The sequence below is a fragment of the Ctenopharyngodon idella genome, chromosome 22, assembly GCF_019924925.1.
Source record: "Ctenopharyngodon idella isolate HZGC_01 chromosome 22, HZGC01, whole genome shotgun sequence".
Lineage (NCBI taxonomy): Eukaryota > Metazoa > Chordata > Actinopteri > Cypriniformes > Xenocyprididae > Ctenopharyngodon > Ctenopharyngodon idella.
The window spans coordinates 3,303,048-3,326,030 of record NC_067241.1 but is presented as its reverse complement, the minus strand read 5'-3'; the positions used below and the strand labels follow the sequence as shown (position 1 = coordinate 3,326,030).

The following is a 22,983-nucleotide window of genomic DNA, read 5'->3' as shown; positions in this document are numbered from 1 at the left end:
TTTCCTTTATGACCAAACCCTTATTATACTGGATAGTCTACTATGGCTTTCATGCTCTGGTCAAAGTACAGCAGCTCTCTTATAGGTGTGGCACAGGGAATAAAGCAAACACCTCCAGCCCTTGAGTTTCAATGCTTTCTGAACTGTAGAGTTAATTCCACTGTGAATAACTGACATAAAATGTCCTATATGCTTGACTTTACTTCAAATGCTGTATTCTTCAGTGCACTGAATCATGTAAGATGTTTGGAAATGTAACATCCTTTTGAAAACAACATTTCTACTACCTGATGCAATGCAACAAAGCTAGATTGCTTCAATACTGAGTCGACACAACATTAAAAAAAATAAAGTGCTCCCATTACAAGCACCGGAGATGTCAACATACATCTGTAAGTGGTGTCATTAATGATTGTAATAACAGGAATATTCTTGTTTTGTTGAGTCTCTCACTTGCAATGACAGACTTATAAATGGTAAAGTCGGCATGACACAGAAGTTGCGATTGTCTTTTCTTTGTGACGTATATCCAAGTGAAACAGCTTCTCGAACAAGAATAAATGTACCGCGGGATTTGATTTTGCCCATGTGGAATTGATTGAATGGTCGTGGTTTGCTATTGGTGGATTACATGTGATTGACAGGTTGCCCCGCCCTCGCGCCAGTAAACATATCAACAGAGAAGAGAAGAGATGCTGCAAGAGGGAGGGTAGTTATTTTGATTAAAGATTACAAGGTACATGAATTAAAAAAAAAAAAAAAAAAAGATGTGCAAGGATAAATAATTTATGTAATGTTACATGGGATGTGTAATGTTATTGATATAGTAAATATTAATTATTATTAATTATGTTTTATGCATTTTAAAATATTCTAAAATATTTAAGGCAGATATTTATAATATAATATAATATAATATATTTCGATTTTTTTCTGATATATTTTTGTCCATTTATTTTATTGGCTTCTAACTTTTGACATTTCACTAAAACAATAGCCTATACGTTTTGAGGTTTCTTTCTGAAGTTACTATAAAACTATATTTTCGTCGCTTGCTGTGTACAGCTTGTTAATGATTATCCAGCGAGCGTTCTTGCGTTGGGATTGTCTTGTAGATGTAGTGTTCCCCCGTCGTCCACACTCTGTACAGCCGTTCAATGACTTAAACATGATGCCAGACTTGATAAAAACACGGAAGCGAATGAATAATAGTGTATTAACAGTGAAAATGTATGATGAACTCTCGGCGGGAGGTGATGAAGGTGGTCATGTGACGCGGCTCTCGTGAAGGTGCGGGTTAAAGGTGGCACTCAGACAGAAGAGCGCAGGACTTCACACACCTCTCTCCTACCGAGTTCAATAAAAGAAACAAAAATAATGTCTATTAGCCGGAAAAACTGGTCTGCTTTGTCAACGTAAGTAGATTTATATATACATTAAGCTTTATTTTGTTTGGTCTGGTTAATGATTTTGCGGTTTCTGACAGGTTGCAGAAGCAGGTGTGTGTTCATAGGCTACTATGGATATTTAATTTACAACTATCAGAACTACCACTGTGATGCAATTATTTACTAGGTTTTTTAATTTTTAAGAATAAAAATACACTGAAAAAACAACCAAAACTTAGTATTTGTAACTTGTAAAAGAATAAACACAACGAGTTTCCTTTTCCAGAAATACAGCACCCACTGCATCACTTCCAATGAAATATGGGCATTTACAATAATCTTGATATGTATCAAGTCATGTGTATGTTGGATGACAACTTCATGACTAAAATAAAAACTGAAAGTAATTTAGTCTGGACTGGACACGCAGTTGAAGTTTGTGATGCAGGTTGTGATTATTTTGACAGTTAGTGTAATGCACTCATATGGAAAGTAATGTCATGCTTTCAGACTCAAGGCAGTGAGTATCCTTTAACCAAAACAGAGCTTGAAAAACCTGTTATTGCACAATGAAACACTGTTTTCAAACTGAAATACAATAGTCCACCTCTGGGATATATCATCGAGACCTTTGATCGTAATGCATCTTCTCATACTTTCATACAGACTGACGGGATGAATTTCAGTTGTCAGTAGCTCAGAATGTCATTGCCATTTCTTTCAGTTTGCCTGAGAGTTTTAAATAAGTCAGATGAGAAGTTTCAATAAAATGCTTTTTTTTTCTTTTTCATAAAAATAAAACATGGCTGTAGCTAAGTGTTCTATGTGTCTGTCTGTCTATTATCAGCATCAATGGTTACGGAAACGTGGAATGTCGAAAATCATGTATGTTTATATATATGTAGGGAAAGTCTGAATGGTTAGTGCTGTAATATTATAATTCTATGTTTAATATCAATGCATTTGAAACATGTGCTGTGTTTAATCTTCAGGCTGGCTCGACAATGGACGATGGAGGATGAGGAAGAGGTGGAGAGAGAGAAGAGGAGGAAGACCAGGGAGCCTACAGAAGACACGGATGAAAGTCCCGCTGAAGAGACCGAACCACAAACCAGTAGGTGCGAGAACAATAAAAAACGACAAAAACTACACCGCAAACACACTTTAGGAAACATTAATGGTCTATTTATGCTTTCTACTTCAACTTGAACTGTAATCAGCTTTAAATTGATAAGACTCAGTGATATATATCGAGCTAAATGCAAATTTTATGTTAAATATTTGCATGGAGCAATTGACTTCACAGAACGTAAGGATGAGCGCTTCAGAAAAGTTTAGATAAAGGTTTATGGTATCATAAAAGTGAACATGAATAGAATCTACATGTCATGTTGTAGTTTGGTCTCACAATACCATACATGATCACTGCCCATGTTTGTGAGGAAAAGAGTCTTGTCTGAGAACTAAGTTTACAAGTACAGTTTAATCTCATGTACCAGAATGTCTCCCAGTGGGTTACAAGGGTGATGAATCTATCAAAGTACAAAGACAGTGGAATTCTGACCCCCATGGAGGGGAACAGGAAGGATTGTATGGAAAAAAGATCATAATAGTGCTGTCTCCTCTGTCTAAAAAAAGTCCTGCATCCCCTTGTGAAAGGGTCTTAAAGGGGACGTATTATGCCCCTTTTCGTAAGATGTAAAATAATTTATTATAGCTTGTCAAATTTGCCCCTATTTGAGTGTGAGCAAAAACACGCCGTTTTTGTGTGTGTCCCTTTAAATGCAAATGAGCTGCTGCTCCCGGCCCCCTTTCCAGAAGAAGGCGGAGCTTTAACAGCTCACGCTTCGGTTGCTCAACAACAACAAAGCTGGAGAATCTCACGCAGCCAAAATGAGGATTGTCAGTAACGGTGTTCAGCCTTACATTGTTCAAACCGGAGTCGACACTGATGGAGAGACTCAGAAAGAAGTTACAACTTTTAGAATGAAACTGGACATTTCTGAACAGTTAGTGGATAAATTTATGTAGGTTGCTGTGGAATTGATTCAACTCATCGACTAGTATTTGCCGTCATGTTAATCTTTAGTGCAAACACCTGTATGGACGCCCACTGTACATAGCGTACCTGTTTGCCAAACAGAGCCATACACACCAGGCTAACGTTTATGATTGCTATCAAATGCTGTGAAGGGTCTAATATTTTTTCCAAAATATCGCTTGGACAGAAACGCTCCTTTTTTTAGCAATCAGGCTTTCCAGGGTCAACTTGCAGACTATCCAAGCTAACGAGACTCCAAATAGTGTTCAGTGCACTATTGCACTATGTGCACTATGCTCATCTGTGCAGCCAGCGACAGAACAGTTAGCATGCTTTGCTTGAACTTTTGTCATGGCGTTAGAACTGGTACACCGTTTTCACTTGCGAAAACAAAATGGCAGCGCAGTGGGTGGAAACATGCAGATTAAGGGGCAGTAATATTATAATAAGATCCCCTTCCTACCCCACACAGCAGGAGACTCCTAGGCGGATCCGCATTCAAGTCGCCAAACCCGCATGACTGTCACATTCGTTTTGGTGCCGCCCAGAGGATCAGCTCCGCATCCGGGCAGCGCCGTAAATTCTACTGTCAATCAGCGGATCCTGAGCGGACCCATGTCGGATCCGTGGACGTGCACGCGCCTTTACTGTAACGGTTGTATCAATTTGCGGGTCCCAAACGGACCCGCCGCGGAGGTAAGGTTTTAATCGCGGATGTGGAGTGGATGCAGCGCGGAGCCACGGGCTGGTCCGCGATCCGCCTTTCGCTGCAGATCCGTCACTGCGCGCAAGTGGACGCCGATACGGGTCCGTTCACGGATACGTTCCGCGGAATACTTTTGCTGTGTGGGACGTCACAAGGGGAGCGAAATCTGAGTGTTTTTTTTTTTCACTGCTTGCAGATAAAGGCTTACCAAAACAAAGCTACTGGGTTGTCCTTTTTCACGGTTTCTTTGTTGGTAGATGCACCGGGGACCCTATTATAGCACTTAAACACAGAAAAAGTCAGATTTTCATGATATGTCCCCTTTAACCCTTTAACCCCAGTATGAATGCATGAAAATAAATTTGAAAAAGGCAACATAACATTATATAAACACATGCTAATATAATGTTTCTAGTGTCAGCGAGCCTGCTGATGATGATGACAGTGGCGACTCCGGTGGCGGTCTGGCCCAGCTTCAGATGGACTTTGTGGAGATGTTGCGTGTCCGTGATGAACGGCGGAGGATGAGGCATGTTGAAACGCTGAGGAAGACTAAAAATGAAGAGGAGGGAGGCAGCCTGGATGCCGAGCCCCATGTGGAGCTGCTGGGGGAAGAGCAGGACGCGGAACTCCACAAGAGCATTCAGCACTTTGTGGAGACCCTCATGTCACCAGAATCTCCCACCAACTCCAAAGACACAGAGACACAAGAGAAGGTAGGAAAACATGGGTTCTCAGTGTAGTTCTTTTACATTCATGTGATGCTCTTAGAGGATATTCAGCTTTGGAACAGAACACTGTTCCAAAACCTATTGCCTACTTGGATTTTAAGGCAGGTTCATACTATGATAGACCAGTATATCGTCATCAACCAATAGCTGTGCCCACTTGGCCAATGGACACTAGAGAAGTGATTCTCAACCTTTTTGATTCTAAGGCCCCTCACTGTCAACAACAATATTGGAAAGCCAGACACTCCTAGTTTCTGTGAATTAAACTTCAGAATTCCAGACATTTTAAGAGCTGGATGTTCTTCAAGGTTCCCACTTTTTAAACAAATGAATTTACATGACTTTTTCAGTTGAGCATGATTTACTGCATATGGATTTTTAAAAATATATATTTTTTCTGCTGCCAAAGAAGTTTAAAAACTTTTCAACCACAAGCGGTCTTTGTCAGGCAAAGAAAACAGCAAATATCATCATGAAAATGTTGACCGCTTGTGGCCAAAACATTGCAATTTAGCAGAAATAGCAGTGTGCCGGTTCTTTTGCATTTCAGCTCAGTTTTCTTTTGATCGAGAACCTGCTGAAGTGACGTTTGGATGTGCGCATACTACTTGAATTCATTAAAAAAAAAAAAAAAAAATCAGAATTTCTACATGATCAAATATTTTAGAACATAAGTTCTAGGATTTTAATAATCGCTATGACATTTCCAGGTCTAGAATTCACACTTCTGAAGTGAAATCACACTTTTAAAATTAGGCTACCTTATATATCCAGGTTTTCCATGATTGTAGGAACCCTGCTTCTTCAAAGAAACAAAATGAACAAAAAAATGCAATTTATCAAAAGAAAGAACAAAGCCTCTGCTTAAAAAAAGAGCTTCTAGCTTCATGAATTCTTTTTTTATCAACACTTGAATGTGGATAAGTTTCATAAAAAAGCAACATTTTGAACAAAAAGCTGAGAAAATCACGTTTTTGTCAAAGAATCTGTCCGGATTGGATTCAGAATGATAATCAAAATAGATGGATTAGATCGAGTCCATCAACACCCTCAAAGCTTCACAGTCCTGTACCTCTTTCTGGGTCGACATTTCATTCAGTAATATTAGGTAGTTTTGATTTATATGCTGTTGAATGTATGATGATCGTGTTAGCTTACGTGTGTAAGCAATGCTTCTGTTTTTGTTTCTGCTTCTTTTTGGATCTGACGATGCTGTACTCTTTCAGAAGATGTGTAATAGTGCCCCCTACTGTATAACAAGGAAAACATGGATTGCCGGAAAATTCCGTCAATGGCAGAGAAAGAGTTAAAGGATTAATCACCCAAAAATCAAAATTCTGTCATTAATTACTCACCTTCATGTTGTTCCAAACCCTTAAGGTAACCTATCTGGACCTTGAAAGTGTTGTTGCATAGACTGTCAATGGAGGAACAGAAAGCGCTCAGATGAATGATTTTTCAATGAATTATTTTTACAATGCCTTTATGACCTTTTTGGATCTTCTAACTTTTGGTTACCTGGACTTTCAATGCAAGGACACAAAAACTCTCAGGTTTCGATTAAAATACCTTAATTTGTATTGAAGATTAACCAAATTGCATACAGGTTTGGACCAACATGAGAGTGAGTAAATGATGATCTATATAATATTTGGGTGAACTATCCCTTTAACATCAGACTCTACTGGACTCAATGGCCAGTGCCGGAGGATGTTTTAAATCAACATTTACTGTATGAGGTTGTACTATTGGGCTTGGCACGGTTTGGCGTTTTCTTGGTAGAACAAATACTTTGCCATTAGCAGCAATTATGAATAACTTCTTTAAATAAACCAACATAAAGCGTTGTATGCTTTGGCATGGCATATTCTTTGCAAAGGCCACAACCTGACCTGGGATCTTGTTTTGACAGGGTTATGCACCAGTTCTCACAGCAGGAGAATATTAATGTTGCAAATGACATTGTAGCATTACCAATTAGGTTCTATATATAGTAGGCCAGTGGCAATGAAATAGTCATGTTGTATCGAGCTGATGGACGTCAATGTGACAGCAGCGTCTCATTATGATCGTCATTCACAGAAAAGTTCAAATTAACTTGTTTTGGAATGGATTAATTATAAAATTCCCTCCTCTCTGTTATCCACTCAGAGTCTGTAAGTTGTCACTTCCACGCAGTGTAAATCTGACAGGTTTCATCATGTGGCTAGGTGTCAGAGGTCATCCACTGGCTTTGAAGTTGTCTCCTGTTACCACCTGTAGAGTGTGTAATTAATCATCTACAGGATTAACAGAAAGAGCTGCGGGAGGCCCAGTTTCCCTTACACACCTCAAGACATGAGAGAACATGAAGTCATTTGACCCACTTCTGAACTGTGCTGTCAATTCTGTGAAAGGTTTAAAAACAAAGACAAGTTCTCTGCCAATATCCGGTAATAATATGCACAGCAATGCTGAAGGACAATTGAAGTTTCAATAAAAAAGGGGTTCCTTTTAATGAAATCGCAGTCTTTCACTGTGAATTATGAATCCTAGCTTGAATTCAAATCTTCTTATGTTAGTATGAAGCAATGTTAGCAGCATGTCAAAACAGCCATGTCAACCAATAGTTGTAAATATTTCAATGATCTCATATGTCAAATGTGCTTGAATCTAAATTCAAACTAAGGATTTCTTAGAGAAACTAAGAGATTTTCTCAGAAATTGGTTGTCTATTAACTTCACATTTCAAATTTAAGGTTGGCGGAATGTCTAAAAGCTTACATCACAGTACACAAATAGACGGTTACTACAAAATTATAAAGCCACACAACTGTTTTCACCATTGATAATAATAATAAATGTTTCTTGAGCAGCAAATCAGCAAATTAGAATGATTTCTGAAGGATCATGTGACACTGAAGACTGGAGTAATGATGCTGAAAATTCAGCTTTGATCACAGGAATAAATTACATTTTAAAATATATTCAAATAGAAAACAGCTATTTTTAATTGTAATAATATTTCAAAATATTACTGTTTTTACTGTTTTTAATCAAATAAATGCAGCTTTGGTGAGCAGAAGAGACTTTATTAAAAAAATCTTACCCAAACTTTTTGAACAGCAGTGTAAATATCAGAATATAGTTATTTTGTTGGAAATTTACTGTAAAAGTGGTTTATATATCAAACAACCTTGTGATAATGCCCATGTTTGCATAATCCAATCAATAAACTATACAACTGTACACACAAAGGTTACTTAATGTTACTGATTATTTTCTGTTTTTATGTGGAATTTGATGGATGCAAACCAAAAGATGAGATCACATTGATCCAATGACACAAATGGCAACCAGTGCAAAAACAACTTCCTGTTACATAACAGCCGAGTTAAAAACAAACACCTGGCAACATGTATAAGATTACACATAAGTTATAAACTCTCCGATAATGAGGCAAATGATGTGATGCTGCACAATAACTGCAAACTAAAGTTTGTGTACCTAACAGCACCACTTAAAACAAATTCTTCTTCATCTTGACACATTCCCAACACAAAGCAATCCTGCACACTGACATACATCTATCATGGTATAGCGACACAATATTAACACAATTCAACCATCGTATCATACTGCTCCCTAATTTTCAGTGGCATTCAACTCAATGGATTTTTTTTTGTCTTTTTGTAGCAAGAAAATGGAGACACGAACCAAGATTCAACATCAGCAAACTCAAAAGCATCCCGGAAGTTTGTGAGGTACTTACATTCCTATTATACATATATGAATTAGAGCGAGATGTTGGTTGTTCTCAGCTCTTTTATCATTTCTGTCAGACATTGATCTGTTTGTAGTTCTGCTGATAATGAAAGCACTGCTCAAATTATCATATTGTTGTTCTCTTTGATCAGCTCTCTCTCCATCTCCTTTGATAAGAGTCCGTCTTCACCCCCAGCAACCAGCAGACTGGTTTCTCCTCTGAGCCCCAGGTCTCCGCCCCTTCAGTCCCCAGGGGCGGGGGCTCAGCACAGCCCCGCCCACTCAGGCTCTATGAGCCCCACATCAAATGGAGACACAGAGGTGAGACAGACACATATTCCCACAAAGAGCACAACTGTTTTGTTTACAGGATAGTTTCCCTACAATAAGTACTATGATGATACCTTGGTACAATGATGGTCATACCATGATACCAATGGCATTAATATGGATCTTCAAAGAATAGCATAGCATTACCATAGTACATCTGAAGTAGAATGATATCAGGGCTCCCTCTAGTGGAACACTGAAGCTATGATATTTACTCTAATAGTTGCAAGGCAAGGAGATTTCACAGATATGATATGATATGAATGTTCAAGGGTATCAACGAGGCAACATACTCACCCTTGTGAAAAAGAAGTGCACTTTATTGTACTGAATGTGCACTTGTAGTGTATCTCAAATTTTAATTGTATATTAAAAAAAAAAAAAAAAACTGAACTTGCAGATATAATATTAATGAAATGAAAGGCAACTTAAGTGCATTTAAAGAGAGTTCACTTTCATGACTTAAGTATACTTTTAAAAAGTGCACTTTGTAATTATGTCAAATTGATAGTTTTACTTTTAAGTACATTTTAAAATATTGTTTTTATATTTTTGGCATGCTTTAAAGAAGTGCACTTATTTTGATGTGTTGACTAACATACTAAAGTACTTGATTATAATTTTAACTGTAGTGTGTCATTCAATATTACATTTAAAGTAAATATATTTTAAATGTACTAAATTTCAACTTTATTACAAATGTGCAACTACAAATATATTTAAATATGACATGAACATATTTTTGAAGAACAATAGAACACAATAGAAGTAATTATGAAATTACATATAAAGATGTACTTAAGTGCACTATATAAAAAAAAATAATTGTTGGTTTAACTTAAAAAAGTAAGTGAGTTTATTGAAATTAAAAAAATTGAGTTAATACAATGAAGGCGATTGATTTAATCAACAGAAACTCCAAATATTATCTGAACTACATTAATTACCTAAGTTGATTTGACAAAAAAATAAGGTTGTGATAACAAAGCATGAAAATAATTTTTTACAATGTGGGTCAAAAAGCACTCTTAAGTAATAATTGCATTTAACATAAATTTAAAATATAATTCATTTTCATTTAATTGTAAATAACATGCAATTAAGTTTCCGTAAACATTACATTCAGTATGTTCTTTTAAAGTATATTATTTCTGTAATAAGAACTCATTATAAAAGTTATGCTGAAATGTACAGACATATCCCTCCCTATTCTAGCTTAATGTCTGAAACTTGTATTGTTTGCACTTCTTGTGTCTATTTGCCTCTTCACGATAAATCGCTTGTTGTATTCCTCACTTGTAAGTCGCTTTGGATAAAAGTGTCTGCAAAATGAATAAATGTAAATGTACTTCTTTTTCACAAGGGCACTGAGTTGTCATTTTTCTTGTCTCCTTAATCCCATTCTGTAAACAGACTTCTGTTATTTACAGGGGTTACAACCACATTCTACAACTGAATTAACTCCAGAATAATTTGGATGACTGGATAATTTGGAAAACATCCTGCATTCTCTTATTATTCCTCTTCCTGCCTTATTTTGTTTGCATGTATGCACAGAGACACGAAAATGGGTCACCGAGCAATTTCGAACCTGCTGCGAAACCTGCGTTCACACGGCAGAGCTCCAGAACGGTGTCCTTCAGGGTAAAGCTCCCATTTTACTATATAAATACATCAGAGCTAATTAAACATGAGAGTCAATATATTACATAAGACAGTGTCAACATTTGAATATGGACAGTACAGCAAGCCTGTCAAATTTTCTTATGTCAATAATAACCTTCAAAGCTACGTCATATACTTAAATACAGCGAGGACATTCATACGCCTGCTCTTCATTATTTATGCTATGTGCTGTGAGGACTCATTTGTTAAATATTTGACTGACTCAACATAGAGCAGACGGGACTGTACTGCTTTGTGCCTCACTGTCATAATCTGTTCCAGATGATGAAGAAGAAGGAGGAAGAAAATATGCCGTTACAGAGAAGGTACTGATCATCACACACACACACACACACACTGCTCAGAGAGAGAGAGAGAGAGAGAGAGAGAGAGAGAGAGAGATTGAAATGTGCATGTTTTTAAAGTATTTTCCTTACACTTGTAGTGTACAGTATCTCAAATTTTAACAGTATATTTAAAAAAAAACTTTACTTGCAGATAATATACAGTGTATTATCTGCAAGTAAAGTTTTTTTTAAAATATACTGTTAAAATTTGAGATACTGTATATTAATGAAATAAAAGGTCACTTATATGACTATTTTTCTTAACACTTATAAGTACGCTTATAAAAAGTGCACTTTGTAATATAAAAATATATTTTAATATTAAACTGCAACTTAATCATTACAAATGTATAATTACAAATATGTTTAAAAACGTGATATTCAAGTTTCAAAATAAATGTCATTAATGTATATTTTAGTTTAATATAAATTCTTGTCAGTACATTCAGCAGTAACTTTAACCATAATTCAAAGACAATAGAATTATGAATTTACATATAAAGATATAAACATATAAAACCTTCTAAAATTCAGCTAAGTGCATTTAACATACATTGTAAATATAATACATTTTCATTTAATTGCAATATACATACAATTAAGTGTACACAACTTTATATATTCTTTTTAAAGCATAATATTTTCATGATAAGAACACTTTTTAAAAGTTTGCTAAAAAAAAAAAAAAAAATTCAAAGGGTATTGCTACAATTTTTAAGCAACTGACTATAGAATACACATTTTTACCATGATTTACACAGTAAAAAAAAACTTATAAGAATATACTTAATTGTGAACTGAATGGAATTGTGCTTAATTGTAAATGAATGAAAATGTATTCATGTACAGTGCCTGTCAAAAGTTTGGAAACATCTAGTCTTTTATCATTTTTTGAGAGACACATGCATGCTCCTATTGTTTATATGCAACAAACTAGGTAATTTAATGGTATGAAGATTTACTTTGACCAAACAAATATATAATGAACAGATGTTGGTACAAAAAGCTTAATTTTCATCAAACTGTCACCTTAGGCAATTACAGTAGGTTTTGGATGAAATACATGTATGTCACGTTCCACTTCACAAGTTTCTGTTTATATTTGGAGAAGATGCTAACTCCTTATATACATGTAGGTTAAATGCCATGCAGACCGTGAACGAGTGATCGATTGAGTGATTGAATACATGCATTAAAAACAATGAAAACCGGTGATGGTTAAGCATTGATACAGGTTACAAGTTAGTATGTAAGGCATTTACACATCTTACATAATGTTTGTTGGCAAGAGTGAAGTAAGTCTCTATTGAAAAATGCCATTCTTTAATTCTCTTGAGAAATGAAGGCCATTCTTTGAGAGCTATAGCAAATAAATTGAAGATTTCATTAAAAGGAGTTTACTACTGCCTGCAGAGGAAAAGCAGTACTGAGTCTAACAAGGACAGAAAAAGGAGTGGAAGGACAGACACTTAACTAGTCCTTAACTCACAGCACAGACATACCTGATGTACCAGTGCCAAGTGCAAGAAGCCATTCCTGAAGGCTACAAATTAAGCAAAGCAAATAAAGTGGGCAAAAACTCACAAGAGTTGGACAGTGAGTGACTGGAAGAAAGATCTTTGGACATTTGTGGCTCTAACAGAAGAACTTGTGTAAGGACAGGAGAGAAGACCGGAGACTGGAAATTGAAGCTTAAAGGTTTGGGGTTGTTTTGGAGCAGGGAAGGTTGGATTATTCCAGGCAAAAGGAATACTGAAACAACATGGCTACCTTCAACAGTGCGCAATTCTGTCTGGACTGCGGCTAATCGGAACCAACTTCACCATACAACAAGAGAATGACCCGAAGCGCACGTCCAAGCTCTGTAAGCATTAATTAGAGAACAAACAGTTGGCTGGAATGTTATCTATCATGGAATGGCTTGTCACCCGACCTAAATCCTGTTGAACTGCTCTGGGATGAACTGGATCGCAAAGAAATATCCAACTAGCTTTGGCAAGTTTTACAAGAAGCATGGCAAAATATTGGGGAAACGAACTCTCTGGATGCCAAGAGTGTGTAAAGCTATTATAGCTGCTAAGGGAGGATTTTTCATTGAAAATAAAGTTTAACTGTTTATTACATTTTTGTTCCAACATCTGTACACTTATTTGTTTGGTCAAAGTACACCTTCATACTGTTACCTAGTTTGTTGCATATAAACAACAGGAACATGCATGTGTCTCTCAATTTTTCCAAACTTTTGACAGACACTGTGTATTAAATGCAATTAGCTGAACTTTAGAGTGCTTTACCTGCTTTTATTAAAAAAGTGTACTATGTTGTGCCCACTAAAACGGTTACATCTTTATTACTGTATTACTGCTTTACATCTTTAATACTGTCTTTAATCATTTAAATTCTGCATTTTATGTACAAGTAATGACTTTCAGAAAATATGTTTACTTTCTGAACATGGTAGCTTTTTAAAATAAGTTCTATATGTTAACATTTGGGTAACACTTTATTTTAGGATCCTATTCTCACTGTTAACTATAGTTCTTAATTAGTATGCATATAGGATATTGGCTGTTTATTAGTACTTATAAAGCACATATTAATGCCTTATATTGCATGACCATATTCTACATCGCTTAATCCTATCCAATACCTAAACTTAACAACTACCTTACTAACTATTAATAAGCAGTAAATTAGGAGTTTATTGAGGCAAAAGTCATAGTTACTAGTTAGTTAATAGTGAGAATTGGACCCTAAACAAAAGTGTGACCAACATTGGTTCATGCTGATTAGACATTAAGTAGTACAGCATCTTATGTTTTGCATAATTTATTAATGTTGGTGTTTGCAGACAACAGGCCCTATCATACACTAGGCGCAATGCGACACCAGGCGCGACGCAAGTGTTTTTTGCTAGTTTCAGCCCGACGCAGTTATCATTTTCACATCCAGCACCCACGTTGTTTAAACAGCAAATGCACTTGTGCCCATCTGTTCACCCATGGGCTTGCTGGTCTGGTTCAGGCGCATTGTTGGCATGTTGCTATTTTGAGGCAACTGAAATAGACTGCGCCGTTGACCAAGAAAAATCTAGTGTAAAGTCAATGACGCAGTATTTTTTATTTTTTTTTGTTATTTAAAGGGTGCTTTAGTAATATGCACCTATAGGCAGGTGAACAACGCGCGTACACTCTGCTTGTTACACACACAGGGATGCACAGCAGCACACAAACATGCCAAATATTAAAAACGAAAGAATTTATCTCTGGAGAAGCGTTCAGTCTTTCCGCTTGCAAATTCCTTCCATGTAAATAGCGAATCCGCCATGGTGCGAGCGCAACTGGCTTTTAAAGGGAATGGGAGATGAGAATCTGATTGGTTTATTGCACGCTATGCCCAAAACACACCCATGACTCATTAAGAGACTAGATACAACCCTTTTAGACCATGCGCCTGGTGCAACGACCATTTTTTCCTTCGTCAAACTACAAAAGAGGATTCAGACATTACTTAAGTGCACCTGCGTCATGCACTTCAGGCCATGCGCTTAGATTGTTAAAATAGGGCCCAATGTATTAACCAATGCAAACATGTACAATGTGTATTAAAAATGTATTAGTATATGTATAAATAAACATTAAAAGATATGAATAAATGTTGTAGAATTGTTGCTCATTGTTTTTTTTTTTGTTTTGTTTTTTTTTTTATTTTTACATAATTCCATTGCTTATTTCAAGACTTATATACAGTAATTAGGCTGCAAAAAATCTGCACTGACTTCCCTTCTATTAACATCCAATCTGATCCACAGTGCCAGTGTGCGGATATCAGCGAAGAACTTTGAATCCAATAAGGTAAAGCTATCAAAGACAGATTTACTGTAAACCTACAGTATATTGTCACACAAACACCACTTCAGTCCAGACTCAATCCCATATTGATGAACTCACAAGCTTATTCTGGATGTTCTGGCCCACAGAGCTCCAACCAGGAGGAGGAACAGCAGACCCCGTTTCAAAGAAAGTGAGTGTGTCTGTGTTACTGCATTTATAGTGAGCTATTAATATTTGTTTTAGCAGCAGTAAAATAAGGGTGTGTTGAATTAAATGCTGTCTGTGCTGTTTCAAAAGCTCTCGACAAAGATTATCATCTCGCTCCATTCAGGAGAAGATGGAACGACTGGCTCAAGCCTCACAGGTCTGAATCTCATCACAGACTCACAATTACAAAAAAGTTGCCACTTTTCCACACTTTGTCCCAATTTTTTTTTTAAAGAATGCAAATTGTACAAATGTTTTTGTTGTTGTTGTTGTTGTTGTTGTGAGAACTATTAGATGTTTTTGATGAACATTGATAGCATGAAAAGTTGCTATTTTAAATGCATCAAATGTCTTAAAATTGTTTTTTTATTTGATAGATTTAACCTATTTATCCATTTAATTTATTTCTAAAAATCACAGGGTTTTAACTGTATCTAGGCATGTCCCAAATGTTGCTAATATGGTTGCAATTAATAAAGAAATGGGAAAAAAGAGCTAATATAATATTAAGTTGAAATAAAATTTATAATAAAATGTTAAGCACATCATTTCATTGACCAGCTGTTGAAAAAGTTTCAGGCCCTTTTTGTCAACAGTGTCAGATATTGATGAATGTATAAGGAATGGATTTTGTTGTTCTTTCCAACTTTCAGAAATGGGAAATATCCAAATCCCCAGCAGTTCTTAAGACTGTGTTTTTAGCGGATGAGGTGTCAAGGAAGAGGGAGCTGTTTGAGAAAGAACAGGAGGGATCAGAGAAAAGTCATGTGTTCTCCAAACAGGTGATGACCATTTTAGTGTCAGGAAAAAAAAAAAAAAGCTTTATTTTTATAGATTTATTTAAGCTCATCTTAACGGATCATTAAATCATTTGTTAATGTTATTAACTTTGTTTCAGGAATTTCGCAATTTTTCTTCAGGAATCTCTGATCGAATTAATCGCTGGGTTCAGAAGAAAACATTTACTGTGTCATCATCTCATAGTCCTTCGGTAACTGCTACATTATGTAGGAGAAATGTGCTTAAATTTTGTTTAAGCTGAACAGCATTACAAGATTAATTAAGATTAAGTCTCTTATGCTTACCACAGCTGCATTTATTGGATCAAAAATACAGTAAAAACAGTAATATTAAGAAATATATTATTACAATTTAAAATAACTGTTTTCTATTTGAATATATTTTAAAATGTAATTTATTCCTGTGATCAAATCTGAATTTTCAGCATCATTACTCCAGTCTTCAGAGTCACATGATCCTTCCCTTTATTAGGCACACCTGTTCAACTGCTCGTTAACACAAATATCTAATCAGCCAATCACATGGCAGCTGAAGTTCAAACTGAGCAACAGAATGGGAAAGAAAATAGGGGTGGGATTTTTTTTGTACCTCACGATTCGATTCAGATCAGTACTTGAGGTCATGATTTGATTAAAAATCGATTCTAGATTTTAAATCAAATTTTTATTCGATAGATGCATAGATTTGATTCTAGTTTACTGTTTTGTGTTACTTCCTATTTGAATGCGGTGGACAGCTTAATAGAAAAAAAAAACATTAAAACATTAGGAACAAAGAAGCAAATTACAAACAATAGGACAAATACAATAGAAAAAATATACAAATTAAATAAACTTTAAGTTGTTCAGGTACAGTAGCCTAGGTTTATTTAACATATAGTAAGAAATACTACATAAATTGAATAATCAAATATAAAAATAAAACACTGTATAGTCTTCACTGTATGAATTAAATAAAAATTGATTCAGTGAGTGATTTTTAATATTAACATTAATGAAACAGACAGCAACAGTTTATGAGGCTGCTGTCCCTTTAAGAATGAATGCACGAATCTAATATACTGTTACACAACCGCTTTTCTCCTAACTGTTGACGTTTACGAAGGACATAACAGACAGTGTTTACGTGAAAACTCCACACGATGTGTATTTGACCATGCAAGTGCAATAAGCTGTGAAAGAGAACTGAATTCGAGATCACATGCATCTGAGAGGCGGCGTTGGTGCTCGTGCTTCGGCTGTGTGTCCGTCAGTGCGAGCACCGCACTGAGTCATTTTTCGTGGCTTTTTTGTGATTAATAACACTCTAACTTGTCAATAACTTTAAAGGATTAGTTCACTTTAAAATGAAAATTAGCCCAACCTTTACTCACCCTCAAGCTATCCTAGGTGTATATGACTTTCCTGTTTCTGACGAAGACAATCGGAGAAATATTAATAAATATCCTGACGCATCCGAACTTTATAATTTCAGTGATAGGGTTCAATGAGTATGAGCTGAACAAAGTGCTTCCATCCACATCCATCCATCATAAATATGTGCTCCACACGGCTCCGGAGTGTTAATAAAGGCCTTCTGAAGCGAAACAATGTGTTTGTGTAAAATAAATATCCATATTTAACAAGTTATGAAGTCAAATATTGAGCTTCCGCCAGACCGCATTTCCGTATACAAGTTACGAAGAAAGTGTAAACTGCCGTTGTGTCAATTACACTTTTTACCGTAAGTTTAATAGGGAAGGCGCATGATGTAGCGTAAGCTTTGTGAACTGCAAGAGGTTTACACTTTCTGCATACGTTGAATATGGAAGACGGTCTGGCGGAAGCTCGATATTCGACTTCATAACTTGTTTAAATATGGATATTTATTTTACACAAACGCATCATTTCGCTTCAAAAGGCCTTTATTAACACTCCGGAGCCATGTGGAGCACATATTTATGATGGATGGATGTGAATGGAAGCACTTTGTTCAGCTCATACTGACTGATCCCTATCACTGCCATTATAAAGCTCGGATGCATCAGGATATTTATTAATATTTCTCTGATTGTCTTCGTCAGAAACAAAAAAGTCATATACACCTAGGATGGCTTGAGGGTGAGTAAAGGGGCTAATTTTCATTTCAAATTGAACTAATCCTTTAAGTAGTAGTGTGAAGTTAAGGTGTAAAACTTTTAGATAATTGATTTTTGAAATTTGTGAATCAATGCGAATCAGTAGAAGATAGAATCGTGATTCATATGTGAACCAACTTTCCCCCCCTACCCTAGAAGAAAGGTGATTTAGGTGACTTTGAACGTGCCATGGTTGTTGGTGTGAGATGGGATGGTCTGAGTATTTCAGAAACTGCTGATCCACTGGGATTTTCACTCACAATCATCTCTAGGGTTTATAGAGAATGGTCCAAAAAAGTGAAAATATCCAGTGAGTGAGAGAAAATGCATTGTTGAGGTCAGAGGTCAGAGGAGAATGACCAGACTGATTCAGCTGATAGAAAGACAACAGTAACTCAAATAAACAATGTTACAACCAAGGTCTGCAGTAGAGCATCTCTGAACACACAACATGTCCAACCTTGAGGCAGATGAGCTACAGCAGCAGAAGACACACCGGTGACACTCCTGTCAGTTAAGAACAGCAAACTGAGGCTACAATTCACATGATCTCACCAAAACTGGACAATAGAAGATTGTAAAAATGTTGAGTCTGGATTTCTGCTGTGACATTCAGATGGAGGATCAGAATTTGGCTTAAACCACATGAAAGCAGATCCATCCTGTCTCTGCTGCTGGTGTAATGGTGTGGAGGATATTTTCTTGGCACACTTTGAGCCCCTTAGTACCAATTGAGCATGGTTTAAACACCAGAATCTACCTGAGTATTGTTGCTGACCATGTCCATCCCTTTATGACCACAGTGTATCATCTTCTGATCTACTTCCAGCAGGATAATGCACCATCACAAAGCTCAACTCATCTCAAACTGGTTTCTTGAACATGACAGTGAGTTCACTATACTCAAATGACCTCCACAGTCACCAGATCTCAACCCAGTAGAGCTCCTTTGGGATGTGCTGAAACAGGAGATTCACATCATGGATGTTCAGCTGACAAATCTGCAGCAACTGCATGATGCTGTCATGATAACATGGACCAAAATCTCTGAGGAATGTTTCCAGCACCTTGTTGAATCTATGCAATGAACAATTAAGGCAGTTCTGAAGACAAAAGGGAGATCGTGAAAAGGTGCACATAAAATATATATATATATATATATATATATATATATATACCGATCAGGCATTGTGAGCACTGACAGGTGAAGTGAATAACACTGATTATCTCTTCATCACAGCACCTGTTAGTGGGTGGGACATATTAGGCAGCAAGTGAACATTTTGTCCTCAAAATTGATGTGTTAGAAGCACGAAAAATGTGTTACGAAAAACGTAAGGATTTGAGCGAGTTTGAGAAGGGCCAAACTGTGTTAGCTAGACGACTGGGTCAGAGCATCTCCAAAACTGTAGCTCTTGTGGGGTGTTCCCATTCTGCAGTGGTCAGTATCTATCAAAAGTGGTCCAAGGAAGGAACAGTGGTGAACCGGCGACAGGGTCATGGGCAGACAAGGCTCATTGATGAAAGTGGGGAGTGAAGGCTGGCCCGTGTGGTCTGATCCAACAGATGAGCTACTGTAGCTCAAATTGCTCAAGAAGTTAATGCTGGTTCTGATAGAAAGGTGTCAGAATACACAGTGCATCACAGTTTGTTGTGTATGGACCTGCATAGCTGCAGACCAGTCAGGGTGCCCATGCTGACCCCTGTCCACCACCGAAAGTGCCAACAGTGGGCACGTGAGTATCAGAACTGGACTACGGAGCAATGGAAGAAGGTGGCCTGGACTGATGAATCATGTTTTCTTTTACATCACGTGGATGGCCGGGTGCGTGTGCGTCACTTACCTGGGGAACACATGGCACCAGGATGCACTATGGGAAGAAGGCAGTGTGATGGTTTGAGCAATGTTCTGCTGGGAAACCTTGGGTCCTGCAATCCATGTGGATGTTACTTTGACACGTACCACCTACCTAAGCATTGTTGCAGACCATGTACACCCTTTCGTGGAAACGGTATTCCCTGGTGGCTGTGGCCTCTTTCAGCAGGATAATGTGCCCTGCCACAAAGCAAAAATGGTTCAGGAATGGTTTGAGGAGCACAACAATGAATTTGAGGTGTTGACTTGGCCTCCAAATTCCCCAGATCTCAATCCAATCAAGCATCTGTGGGATGTGCTGAACCAACAAATCCGATCCATGGAGGCCCCACCTCGTAACTTATAGGACTTAAAGGATCTGCTGCTAACATCTTGGTGTCAGTCAGATACCACAGCACACCTTCAGGGGTCTAGTGGAGTCCATGCCTCGACAGGTCAGGGCTGTTTTGGCAGCAAAAGGGGGACCAACACAATATTAGGAAGGTGGTCATAATGTTATGCTAGATCGATATATATATATATATATATATATATATATATATATATATATATATATATATATATATTATGATTTATGATATCCTGGAAGGTTCCTCTTCTATACTAGTTCACTGAACACTGCTCTTCTCCAGGCTTTGGCTTGGTGGCAGTATTACACTTTGCACTGAGCCAGTTTGGTTCACTCATTTGACCTTGTTAGTCATCACACAAATATGTGTCATGCATCTTATGAATGTGGAGTAATTTGCACCTATGAAATGACAAGTTTGAGCCATAATTTATGGCATATCATTATGACGACACAAGGCCTCCACATATCCTCAAATAACCTTTTTTATCATCCAAAAAAGATCTATTATAAACAGTACAATTTCAGGTGAAGAATGTGCTGCATTTAAAACAGTATTTCCTATAGTTCTCTTTGATGCAGTCAACTATATTTTTCACAAAGAAAAGAAAAAGAAGCCTATTTTTAGGAACACTAAGAATTATTGCAATTATTTACAGTATAGTCATAAAAATAATGTTGCAAAAATCTTAACAGTTCTAAAACACGTTTCATTTTTTTTTAATGCAAAATATAATTTCATATTTATTTTTATTTTGAGGTGACTCTCCAAATCAGATTGCAGACTAAGTCAATGGCACAGATTTTTCCACAATGATGTTTCAACTTTTTAATGCTGAAAACTTGATTTGACTGAATAAGTTACAAGCTTAAAATACTGAACTGGTTTCTCTCATAACTGACTAATAATATGTCCTGATATTTTTGTTACTTGTTCTTGCTCAGGATCTGAGACATGTGAACATCTCCATTAAGAAAAGTTTGTTTGAAAGAGGAGAAGATCAGGACCACAAGTGATATTCTTATGGATAAAGGCAAAGTCAGGTGATTGCTTGTCTCTAAATAAACATATGGAAGGGTAATTGTGATCATCACTGTTTTCATTATTATTTTTTTCTGGCATTGTATGTTTCATGAGATTCATTTGATAATTTGTCTCTGCAGATTCTGAAGATTTTGAAGGAAGCATGATCGACTCTTTCAGACAGTCAGTACCAAGGATTGTCTATAAATTCCTTTTCCTTCTGCTTCTTTACGTTGGTTAATTCCTCAGCACTTTTAAGGCATAGTACATTATTTGGGTAAATTCAAGGCTTACATAATTGGTTTTATTGTTGAGAATGTGTGTACTGATGGATTATGGAATGCAACTAAGAGTGTATTACAGTGTCTTTATAGGTAAAACACAGCAATTGAACATTGCAAGCTCTATTTCTCAGCAGGAATATGACCACACTATCTCTTTGTGTTGATGCCAGACATGCCTCTCCCTTTTTTACTTGATTTATGCGCTGTCGATAAGTAAGTTATTAGGAAAAAGAGTTATAATCTCTGACCCCTGACCTCAGCCATATCTCATAACAGTCCAAGGTACAACTGTAATATCATGAATGTCTGTTTCTATGAACCTCCATGAAATGAGCTTGATGATTCATGTTTAACGAAGCTAGAAAATCATACGCTGAAGCTGATCTATGCTCTGGCTGCTGTTGTTTCAACTTGCCGGGAAATTAAGTCACAATATGTAAATGTAATTTAATGACTGAATGGCAAAATGTGTCCTATCAAGCCCTTTGCTAACTGACTTCAATCCATTCCAGCTCAACCAAAGCCTGCGTTTCCTTTTCTTTTTTCTTTGGGAAAAACTTAATGACCTATCATGTAATTATCTTTTCTGCCCAGAAGGGCTATCTTGTAGATGAATAAAATTTTTATACCAGTGGTTATGCTGTCTTGTGTTTTCAGTAATGACATGCTATAGGAAATATGTGCAATTAAATGATGAATAATAATGCTTAAATGATACAGGTGTAACGGACGTAGGTCAGTAAGAGCTGTGAGTGTAAACCTCACTCCCCTAATCTCAATAGGTGCTCTAGAGACTGCGGTCTTTAGCCTTCTTGTTAGCAATAGTATCCAGCTGCAGACCCACAGCACCAGCAGTTTCAGAACCGCAGACACAGAACGGAAGTGAGGGGCGGGGCTTAAACAGTCATATTTGCGCTACCCATACATGTCATTTTCTTTTGTTAAATATTAAAAGTTGTTTTTACATGGATTTTGATCGGATCGATGTCTACAATATTTAACAATACTTTTAAATAAAGTCACTTTTCTGTTCATATAATATGCATAAGATATCATGATGTACAAAGAGCAAAATTTTAAAACAGTCTATCCACCTTATTCCTGACTAGCCTACTGCGTTTCGAATTATGGGTTGCACTTCCGGTTTGGGGAACTTCCATTTAAAAAGACTGAAACGAATCGTTTCAAATCATAAGGTTGCTCTACAAATAAAGCTTATCCTTCAGTTTGACTGAATGAGCTGTCAATTTTTCTTTCATGTTTTATTTTCAGACATCATGAGAATAACGTAAGGCTTGGTATTTTAACGTAACATGTTATAACAAGAATATCTATGGCAAGAGCTCTTTTCAGTCGCTCCTCTTGATTATTTTCTTTTGTCCCTTTGCATACCGCTGTAATAGTATGAAAAAGGACAACATATACTGCACATTTGTGGTCTGTTCTCCCGATATAATTTACGATATATCCCATTAATAATTCACTGGAATGCACGAAGAATCTCTCCTCAAAGCCTCACGTCTCTTTCCAGGTTTGTTTTC

General features: G+C 36.7%; 2 protein-coding genes across 7 annotated transcripts in view; one reads left to right on the top strand and one right to left on the bottom strand.

Annotated features, from left to right (window-relative positions):
* Positions 1-22,983, bottom strand: part of nav1a (neuron navigator 1a) — a 263,139-nt gene that overhangs the window by 229,009 nt on the left and 11,147 nt on the right. The gene's annotated exons all lie outside the window — the stretch shown is intronic.
* Positions 1,144-22,076, top strand: lad1 (ladinin). Of its 4 annotated transcripts, none has more exons than XM_051880918.1 (14): positions 1,144-1,415; positions 2,381-2,506; positions 4,551-4,851; positions 8,542-8,609; positions 8,763-8,931; positions 10,498-10,584; positions 10,888-10,931; positions 14,764-14,806; positions 14,932-14,975; positions 15,083-15,149; positions 15,646-15,774; positions 15,891-15,983; positions 21,080-21,178; positions 21,299-22,076. In XM_051880918.1, exons 1-13 carry the CDS (start codon positions 1,378-1,380, stop codon positions 21,149-21,151), a joined length of 1,281 nt encoding a protein of 426 aa, XP_051736878.1. In that variant the 5' UTR covers positions 1,144-1,377; the 3' UTR covers positions 21,152-21,178; positions 21,299-22,076. The 4 variants fall into 4 exon arrangements, with proteins under 4 accessions (XP_051736878.1, XP_051736879.1, XP_051736877.1 ...); XM_051880917.1 differs by lacking the exon at positions 1,144-1,415 and adding an exon at positions 2,062-2,273; XM_051880920.1 differs by lacking the exon at positions 1,144-1,415 and adding an exon at positions 2,063-2,273 and having other exon boundaries at positions 2,381-2,502.

Excerpts from the sequence above, each read along its gene's own strand:
- lad1 (XM_051880917.1), top strand. The coding sequence starts at position 2,191 with ATGGCTGTAGCTAAGTGTTCTATGTGTCTGTCTGTCTATTATCAGCAT. Across the intron at positions 8,932-10,497 it reads CATCAAATGGAGACACAGAG|AGACACGAAAATGGGTCACC; the intron begins GTGAGACAGACA and ends ATGTATGCACAG. Across the intron at positions 14,807-14,931 it reads AGAACTTTGAATCCAATAAG|AGCTCCAACCAGGAGGAGGA; the intron begins GTAAAGCTATCA and ends TCTGGCCCACAG.